The sequence below is a fragment of the Haematobia irritans genome, chromosome 5 (assembly GCF_050003625.1).
Source record: "Haematobia irritans isolate KBUSLIRL chromosome 5, ASM5000362v1, whole genome shotgun sequence".
NCBI classification, from domain to species: Eukaryota; Metazoa; Arthropoda; class Insecta; order Diptera; family Muscidae; genus Haematobia; species Haematobia irritans.
The window spans coordinates 89,986,886-89,997,640 of record NC_134401.1 but is presented as its reverse complement, the minus strand read 5'-3'; the positions used below and the strand labels follow the sequence as shown (position 1 = coordinate 89,997,640).

At 36.7% G+C, this 10,755-nt stretch overlaps 1 protein-coding gene across 1 annotated transcript; it reads left to right on the top strand.

Moving 5' to 3' along the window:
• Positions 1 to 267: 267 nt before the first annotated feature.
• Positions 268 to 8,813, top strand: LOC142238711 (uncharacterized). Its single transcript, XM_075310419.1, has 4 exons — positions 268 to 686; positions 759 to 960; positions 7,531 to 7,650; positions 7,734 to 8,813. The coding sequence occupies exons 1-4, from the start codon at positions 335 to 337 to the stop codon at positions 8,725 to 8,727; spliced, it is 1,668 nt and encodes a 555-aa protein (XP_075166534.1). The 5' UTR covers positions 268 to 334; the 3' UTR covers positions 8,728 to 8,813.
• Positions 8,814 to 10,755: the final 1,942 nt, after the last annotated feature.

The following is a 10,755-nucleotide window of genomic DNA, read 5'->3' as shown; positions in this document are numbered from 1 at the left end:
ACATTTTTTGAAGTGCTTTTAAAGTTGTGCCTTTAGAAGAACTTCCAATTTTTTTTGCTTGTTAGGTTTACTGATTCAATGGGGGTAGGGGTTTAGGGTATGATATAGTCGGCCCCGACCATCACTTGTTAAACAATACGATTAAATTGAACTTTGTTATCTGAGCACTGTTGAAGCAAGCCTGTTTAAGTCGCTTTGAGCGATATCTAATTGCGTACTTGTTCCATTTGATTTTCTTAGAGAAACACTTTTCAATACCCTGAGTATTGAAAACAAATCTAATAGCTACATTGTGCTGCAATATCAGTTTTTGTAAAGCTGCGAAGTAAAAGAGATGTATGAGCTAACAGCCAGTCATTACGATGCCATTCATAAGATATGGTATGGGCCACAATATAAAGACTTGTACAATGTCAATATAACTTTGGCTGAAGTTATCTGTGGGGTATTGGGTAAAAATTCCCAAAAGGTTATCCAAATTGATGACGCGACAGGAGAGGAATTAAAATGTGAAGATTTATTGAAATATGCCCAAGCATTGGCTAGGTATCTTTTGCGAATCGGTCTAAAATGTGGAGATGTCATCGGATTATATGCGAATAATTGGACTCATGTTACCACAATAATGTTGGCTTCCTTTCTCTGTGGCACACCGGTTAATGCTCTCTATCCTGGATTTGACAAAGGTCTGTAGTGGAAGTGTGAAATGTACTTTTTTATTTTTGTTTTAATTGATTTGATTTTATCGAACTTTTTAGACACTGTTGCCTTGATGTACACGCTCACAAAACCGAAAATTATATTTTGTGAAATGGAAAATGTTGAAATTGCCCAAGACGTCAGCAATGATTTGAAATTGAATGCTCCAATATTTGTTGTTAATGGAAATGAAGCTGTACCGGAAGGTGTCGGACATATACGAGATTTAATCGAATTTGAAAAACACAGACATGATATAAGGTAATTATATCCATTGAAACATTGTGGATCCAAGCACGGAGAATCTATTTCGATTTTTGCACCATTTCGAGTGAGCTTAGATAACGATTTATCTGTAAAGGTAATGTGGGCTAAGGAGGTTTTGTACGAGTATCTCAATCAAACAAATGATGAGGTGATGAGGGAAGATGATAATGGACTTTAAGACAAGACAAATATGATATGAAATATCCCTGCCAGAAAGATGCCGTCCGGACTCCTCCATAGTGTTGCTGTTGACCTTGACCTGGCCATTATTGTAATTCAGCCTGCATGGACTCTTTTGAGCATGTAATTTTGCAATTTACCTACCACGAGTTGTCTTTCGCACCTCTCTTTAACTCACTACGCCGTTTCCTTCTATACCCTGCCATTCACATGATTTAATCATACAATCTTCTGAGTAATCTTAATGCGCTTGCTATTCAGCAAGGTTCGTGACTTTAGTCTTGCAACATGGGCTGAGGTAAGATCCGTCTTCTACAGGGTTTCCATAAGGTTCCCATAGATAGGAACAGATACAAGTTATAAGGGTAGCGTTCTGACAGGTCTGAATATCATTACACTACGTATTACTTCTTTGAGATGTCCACACTGGTGCTCCATAGTTTACCACTTACTGGCCAATTGCTTTTTATACCCTCCACCATAGTATGGGGGTATATTAACTTTGTCATTCCGTTTGTAACACATCGAAATATTGCTCTAAGACCCCATAAAGTATATATATTCTGGGTCGTGGTGAAATTCTGAGTCGATCTGAGCATGTCCGTCCGTCTATTGAAATCACGCTAACTTCCGAACGAAACAAGCTATCGACTTGAAACGACTTGGCACAAGTATTTGTTATTGATGTAGATCGGATGGTATTGCAAATGGGCCATATCGGTCGACTTTTACGTATAGCCCCCATATAAACGGACCCCCAAATTTGGCTTGCAGACCCTCCAAGAGAAGCAAATTTCATCCGATCCGGCTGAAATTTTGTACATGGTGTAAGTATATGATCTCTAATGACCATGCTAAAAATGGTCCACATCGGTCCTTAATTATATATAGCCCCCATATAAACCGATCCCCCGATTTGGCTTGCGGAGCCTCTAAGAGAAGCAAATATCATCCGATACGGCTGAAATTTGGTACATGGTGTTAGTATATGGTCTCTAACAACCATGCAAAACTTGGTCCATATCGGTCCATAATATAAACCGATCCACAGATTTGAACTCCGGAGCCTCTTGGAAGACCAAAATTCATTTGATTCAGTTGAAATTTGGTACGTTAATATATGGCCCCAAACACACATGCAAAAATAGGTCCACATCGGTCCATAATTATATATAGCCCCCATATAAACCGATCCCCAGATTTGACCTCCCCCTTGGAAGAGCAAAATTCATCCGATTCGGTTGAAATTTGGTACGTGATGTTAGTATATGGTATCCAACAACCATGCAGGAATTGGATCATATCAGTCCATAATTATATATAGCCCCCATATAAATCGATCCCCAAATTTGACCTCCGGTGCCTTTTGGAGAAGCACAATTCATCCGATCTGGTTGAAATTTGGTACGTGGTGGTAGTATATGATATTTAACAGCTATGCCAAAAGTGGTCCATATCAGTCGATAATCATATATAGCCGCCATATAAACCGATCCCGAGATTTGGTTTTGGAGCCTCTTGGAGGAGCAAATTTCATCCGAGTTAGTTGAAATTTGGTACATTGTGCTAGTATATGGCTAGTTAACAACCATGCCTAACTAGGTTCATATCGGTCTATAGTTATATATAGCCCTCAGATAAATCGATCCCCAATCACACAAAAATTGGTCCATATCAAGTTCACAATTGTATATAGCCCCCATATAAGCGACCCCCATATTTCAATTCTGGCTCTCTACCACGTATGGACTAACTCACAATTTAAAAAACGATGTTAAGAAGTTTTAATATACCACAATCCAAGTAATTCGATTGTGGATGACAGTCTTTCATAGAAATTTCGACGCAATCCATGGTGGAGGGTACATAAGAATCGGCCTGGCCGAACTTACGGCCGTATATACTTGTTATTTCTAAATTCCACATACGGCTGGCACCCGCACAGATAATTTAGAACTCACCGCTTGGTTACTGCCGGTAGGGACGTATTTTCGATGTCCTCGAACAGTCTGGCAGGGTTGACCTATCGAATGTCTTGAATAAGTGAAGTGCCAAGAGGGCCGTTGGTTGATAGCTGGAAAATTCTCCACAAGGCTGGGGAGGAGTAGTGCCTCAAAGGTCTTAGCTACTGGCGAGAGAAGGTAAATCGGCTTGAACGATTCGCCCTTGCTTGAGTCTTTGCATGGCTTCAGTACTCATTTTCCAAGTAGATCTTTTTATAGACCAGTGTGTATAAAGAAACTTCGTTTACAGAAAACACACAACTTTAGTCGTAAAAGTCTTATGGGTACAACAACAAAGAAAATATTGTTTTATTTATGACAAGAGTAACAATTTTGTAATAAACAAATTTGAAAAAAAAACAACGTTTTCCAAACATTGTTATTTTTTTTTGCATGTATGATATATTTTAGATAACGCCCTCCTTAGATTTATCACCCTTTATCAATTGAAATGTTTTTATACCCTTTACCACTACTGTGGTACAGGGTATAATAAGTTTGTGCATTGGTATGTAACGCCAAGAAGGAGCCGTCTGACACCCATCGTGCACTATACCGATCGACTTAAATTCCGAGTCGATTTAGCGATGTCCGTCTGTTGATGTATTTTTGTGTGCAAAGTCCAGCTCGCAGTTTTAGTCGTATCGTCTTAAAATTTGGCATACGAGATTTTTTCGGTTCAAAGACGAACTCTATTGATTTTGGAAAAAATCGGTTTAGATTTAGATATAGCTGACATATATATTTATAACCGATCTGATTATAAATTACGTAATTATCACCTGATCTTCTGCAATACTCGTAAATTTTGTAGAATATCAGTCAAATCGGTTCAGATTTAGAGTTAGCTCTCATATATATCTTTCGCCCGATATGCACTTATATGACCACAGAGGCCATAGTTTGAAATTTTGCACAGAGAGTCCCAGCAAAAAAATTTGGAAGTTCTTCTAAAGGCACAACTTTAAAAGCATTTCCAAACAGTTTATCCCAAAGATGTTCTTTATTTTAACTGCACAGGAAGTTCATTTAAGTCAATTTTTTATAACTCGCTTTTTTCATATTTTTAATGGAAAATTTAAAATTTTTTGTTTCAAATAGGTTAAAAATAGAGTAAGAGTTAATAAAAAGGTAAAAATTATTTAAATTTTGCCGTAAAAAATGTATAATCCATTCTAGAAAAATTGCGAATTTTTGAAAATATTTGATGTCAAACGTTCCACACAAGCGTAAAAATGCATTAAAGGGTGATACGGTCAAAATTTGGTCAAGGGAAAACGCGTGTAAATCGGTGAAATCGTTTATTTAAAAAATCAAATTAAATTTCTTTTTCAAGTTCAATTAGTATAAAATTCAGGAAAAATATTCAGTTAGGCTTTCGCTTTTCCAAATCCGAATTGCCGGGTCTCACGCTTGACACCTGCCATCAGATTTTGTACAGCCACCTCGTCCACCTTGTCCACCTTCTTCGCCGCAGAAAGCCAGTTTGCTTGAACTGCTGCTCGTCCTTAGCAGTTTTTTGGTCTTCTTTAGGTTCCGTATTTCTCAATTGGGCGGAGCTCTGGCGTGTTGGGAGGGTTCTTGTCCTTGGGAACCACCTGCACGTTGTTGGCGGCGTACCACTCCATGGCCTTTTTACCGTAATGGCAAGATGCCAAATCCGGCCAAAACAGTACGGAACAACCGTGTTTCTTCAGGAAAGGCAGCAGACGTTTATTCAAACACTCTTTCACGTAAATTTCTTGGTTGACAGTCCCGGAAGCTATGAAAATGCTGCTTTTCAAGCCATAGGTACAGATGCAAGGCCGTAGCCAGGATTTTAATTCGGGGGGGGGGGGGGTTCAACTTAAAAAAAAAATATTCATATAATCTCATGTGTAGAAAATTTTATTTATGCATAGGTATGTATACAATATTTTTATAATATTAAATTGAGCCGACGCGTCGCGACGGGCTTTTTGGGCAGCAAATAAATCAATGACTTCTTCAGTCGGCACATTTATTCGGCGATGAACCGACATTAATGCCAATCCATTGAGTCTACTCTCGCTAGTCGAATTTCTAAGATACGTCTTTAATCTCTTCATTGTTAAAAATGAAAGTTCGGATGAGTACGTAGTAACTGCAGGGATGGAAAATGCAGTACTATAGAACTTTTTTCAATACTTTTTCACCCCGGTCAGTACCGTAGTACCCCCGCGAATGATTTAGTACCTTTTGTGTAGACATTTTTGAGTCGATATCCGATTTATGGTACAATAGCTTTGACAAAATATTTTAATATTTTGAGAAAGTCTTTATCAACCTTATTTGCTAATAGTCTTTTACAAATATGGCAAAACAGACATGTTCATGTGGGAAGAAAATCTCGATTTTGTAAAAGACATAGTAAAAAACAGGATTTTATTGAACTTCAAGAATGTTTTAGTCGAAAAAAAGAATGCGATTCTATATTATCGATTTTTTTATTTCGGTAGAAAATGTTGTCAAAATTTTATTTCTATATAGAATTTTTGCAAAATTTTATTTCTATATAGAATTTTTGCAAAATTTTATTTTTATAGAAAAAATTTTGCAACATTTTTTTCTACAGATTTTTTTTTGCAAAATTTTATTTTCTTTAAAATTTAGTCTCTTGACAATAATTTTCCAGTGAAAATTTTGTTGAAATTTAGTAAAAAGTACCTTTCCGCTCAAAAAATACCTTTTTCGTACTTTCTTAAAAATTGTATTTTCCATCCCTGAGTAACTGGCAAAGTGACCAAAATTTTTAAAAGAATATGCACGTTTGGAAATATCTCTTTATTGCACTCTCCAAGTGCTTCCATCGCAGGTTCTTTTCGCAGGTTTTGCGCCATTTCATTTACACATGTGTGTTTGGTTGTTTCGTTGTTGTTGCTATGGCCAAACAAAGCGAGTCATGTTCACAAAAAGAACAACAAACACAAATAAAAAGCAGAAAGACATTTTCCAAAAATGAAATTTGTGGTGCGAGAACAAAAACAATTTGTTGTTTTCGACCGTCGTTTGACGGGCTTTTCAACTAGTATTCTATGATTTGTGCAAGTTTTATAGGTAAGCGTTTTCAAAATAAAACCTCCAGCTTTTCTTCAACATCTTCGATAAGATTTTTCTATGCAGCTAAAAATATATATTTATTTATATAAAAATATTCATTCATTTCGGGGGGGTTTGATCCCCCTCATCCCCCCCCTGAATACGGCCTTGTACCGATGGCTTGCCAAACCAGATATTTCTTTGCGAACTTTGACAGTTTTATGTGCTTGAAAATATCTGCTACCTTTTCCCTTCCTTTTGCCGTATAAAACTCCTGTCCCGGAAGCTGCTTGTAATCGGCTTTGACGTAGGTTTCGTCGTCCATTACCACGCAGTCAAACTTCGTCAGCATCGTCGTGGCCGTCGTATTTTGTTTATCATCGCGATTTGGAGTCACTACCTTCTTGTAAGTCGATAGTCCGGCTCGTTTTTTGGCTCGATGCACGGTTGTAGACGATACACCCAGCTTATTTGCGGCATCTCGGAGAGAGAGGTTAGGGTTTCGCTTGAAACTACCGACAACTCTCTTTGTCGTCTCAGCGGCTTCCGGTTTTCAATTTCCCCCCCATCCAGACTTCGTGGCTCTCGACAAACGTTCCCCAAACACTTTAATTACATTTGTAACGGTTGATTTGGCAAAGTTTAGCGATTTTGCCAGCTTTGCGTGCGAGTAGCTTGGATTTTCGTGATGCGCGAGCAAAATTTTGATACGCTGCTCTTCTTGCTTGGACGGCATTTTGACAACTGAAGAGTGAATTCCAAAATCAAAATAGGAGCAACATTCTACACACACACCTTCAAAATGAGGGGTGTTCAGGTTTTTTAAATGCAAAATTGAAAGAAATACGTCAAGTTTATATTGACCAAATTTTGACCGTATCACCCTTTTAAATTTATAAAAAAAAATTTTAAATTAGTTATTTGTCAAAATATCATAAAATTTCTTAATTCATATCCAAAACACTGAATTCCCATCACACCTTAAGAAGTAATGTAATTTCAGTGCACCGGCCGTTGAAATGGTGGACATCTGTCCTATGACAAGCCCGTGTTAAATTCATCGCTTCTGCGCCCATTTTGCACCACTTCCGGATCCAAAAAGAACATTTCCACTACTTTTTTGGCGACGCTTTTTTTGGTGGGGTGCAATTTTAGCAATGTGTGCCAAAATCGGCTCAGAGCCCCCATATGAATATAAATAGATCCATACAAATTTGAAACAGTTGAAATTATATCAAAAAGTTTGGTTTATATAATGGTGAAGGATGTAATATTGTCGGCCCCGCCCGATTTTAGACTATACTTACTTGTTTTGGATATATAGATTTCCCTGCCACGACTTAAAAGGCGATGACACAGCAATTATACTATGTTCGTCAGGAACGACAGGATCACCCAAAGGAGTATTATGTTCTCACAGGGCTTTACTTAACGAACACGTTATGTAAGTAAATAAAATTCCGATTTTCTAAATGTACCTAAAATATCCATATAATTTTCAAATCTTTATTCGAATTTCTATTTCAGATTAAATCTCAAATCAGATTCAGTGGTTTCCTCTTTCAGTACAATGTATTGGGCCTCTGGAATATTTACCCTTATGGCTTCCCTTATTAATGCCTGTCAACGTATCATTACAAGTCGACCCTATACATGTGATTATTTTCTCGATTTAGTGGAACGTTATAAAATCACTCATTTCCTTTGTGGTGGAAATCAAATGGCCGAGTTGTCCTTGTACAAGGATATTCAGAAATTGCAAAGATGTTTGACATCCATAGATTCGTTGCTGACCGGTGGTTCTAAAATTCCACTGGCTGTCCAGGAAAAAATACAAGGCTATTTATCTTGTAATCCTCAACGTCCAGGCTTTGCTATTGGCTATGGCATGTCCGAAATCGTGGATTTGGTTTCCTGTAATATTGGTTATATTTCCGAGTATCGCGAGGGTTCTGAAGGGAAATTGGTGGCAAATAAAAAAGTATGCATCATCAATGAACAAGGCCAGCGCTTAGGACCTGTAGCCCATGGAGAGATTTGTGTATCCACACCATACACCTGGAAGGGGTATCTTAACAATGCGGAGGCAACCAAAAAGGCCTACAGAGGTAATTGGTTACACACAGGCGATATTGGATATTTTGATGTGGACGGCTTTCTCTATATATGTTCACGAGCCCATGATGTTTTCAAATCACGAAATTTTCAAATTTATCCCCAAATAATCGAAGATGCTATTTATCGAATTCCAGGTGTTGCGGAAGTTTGTGTTTTTGGCATTCCTGATTTTTTGGCCACAAATTTAATAGCATGCGCTGTGGTCCGTTCATCAAATGAGGAAGGGGCCCATTTAAATGGGCAACAAATTACTCTTCATATCGAGAGTACTATGAGCAGTGTATACCATTTGAGTGGTGGTGTTTATTTCTTGGAACGAATTCCCAAAACTGGTTCGGGCAAAATACAGAGAAGCAAAGTTTTAAGCCTTGTAAAGGAAATAAGGGAGAGTGAAATTAATTAAAAATTTTCATAAAAAAAAGAGATTCTAAACAGATGTAATAATCATAAGTTCACTCAAAATCGAATTAAAAAAACACAAATTCCAAATTGAGAAGTTATTTAAATTAAATAAGGCCGATGATACTCTACACTACACCGATAGAAAAAGTTTCGTTATATTAACTGAATGTGTCATTAAGAGTGAGCCAATGAAAAAAAAAATTGTTAATACAACGAATTTTTTCATTATTATAACGAATTTTCTGTTAATCAAGGTAACCCAATCCCAACGATCCCCATATTTGATTTCCGGAGTTTCATGGAGGTGCAAATTTCATCTGATCCGGTTTTGAAAATTTGTTCTCTAAATACCGTGGTTTGGTTCATATCGGTTCATAAGTACTTATAGACTCCTGTATATAAATCGATCAAGAACTAAATTAGCTTATACACAGTGACTCACACTACTAATACGATTTTTTTTAAATTTGGCTTTTTTCGCATCGATCTTTTTCGAACCAGATTTAGATATAGCTCCCATATATATCTTTCGCCCGATATGGACTAATACGGTCCCAGAAGCCAGAGTTTTACCCCAATTTGGTTGAAATTTTGTACAGGGAGTAGAATTAGCATTGTAGCTATGCGTGCCAAATTTTGTTGAAATCGGTTCAGATTTAGATATAGCTCCCATATATAGCTTTCGCCCGATTTACACTCATATGACCACAGAGATCAATTTTTTGCTCCGATTTAGTTGAAATTTTGCTCAGGGAGTAGAATTAGCATTGTAGCTATGCGTGCCAAATTTGGTTGAAATCGGTTCAGATTTAGATATATCTCCCATATATAGCTTTCGCTCGATTTACACTCATATAACCACAGAGGCCAATTTTTAACTCCAATTTAGTTGAAATTTTGCACAGGGAGTAGAATTAGCATTGTTGCTATGCGTGTCAAATGTGGTTGAAATCGGTTCAGATTTAGATATAGCTCCCACATATATGTTTTTCTGATATCGACAAAAATGGTCAAAATACCAACATTTTCCTTGTAAAATCGCCACTGCTTAGTCGAAAAGTTGTAAAAATGACTCTAATTTTCCTACACTTCTAATACATATATATCGAGCGATAAATCATAAATAAACTTTTTCGAAGTTTCCTTAAAATTGCTTCAGATTTAAACGTTTTCCACATTTTTTTTTTACTAACATTGTGTTCCACCCTAGTGCCGACTTAAATTTTGAGTCCATAGATTTTGTAGAAGTCCATCAAATTCTTCCACACCCAGAAAAAAGTGACCACTTCTTTAAGTTAAAATGAACTCATGGTGAAGAAAGTTGAACTTCGTATAGCGCCAAAGACATTTTTATTTGTTCGAACGATGTGATTTTCGTAGAAATTAGCTAGAATGCATTCCATATATTACTTAACATTTTCCTATATATATGTACCACTATACTACATAATGAAAAAATTTAACTGAATTGAATTCATATATGGAATGATTTTATTGAACTTTTTTCATTCATTTGGACAAATCTTACATATTTGTGGTAAACCTTTTTACTTCAACCTTAGAACTGCTTACCTTCGTTTTTAAGTACAGTTTTATTTATTTATATAGGCAATTTTTTCTTCAATAAAATACACGTTTTATTAGTATATTAAATATATTTATTAAGAATTAACAGCATCGACTGGCCTTGAAATATTAGTTTATTATTCCACTATTTTCAATTTCCATGTAAAGTTACCAACTGTAAAACGTAATGCTTTTCTTCTTCTTGTTCCTTTCACTTTTAATAAGATGCAGAGTAACGATTTTGTCCTCCTTTTACAATTTCAATACCTACAAAAACAAAAAACAAGTATATACGGCCGTAAGTTCGGCCAGGTCGAAGCTTATGTACCCTCCATCATGGATTGCGTAGAAACTTCTTCTAAACACTGCCATCCAGAATCGAATTACTTAAGTTGCGGTAACGCTTGCCGATGGCAAGGTATCTTAAAACCTCCTAACGCCATCTTCTAAATTGTATGTAAGT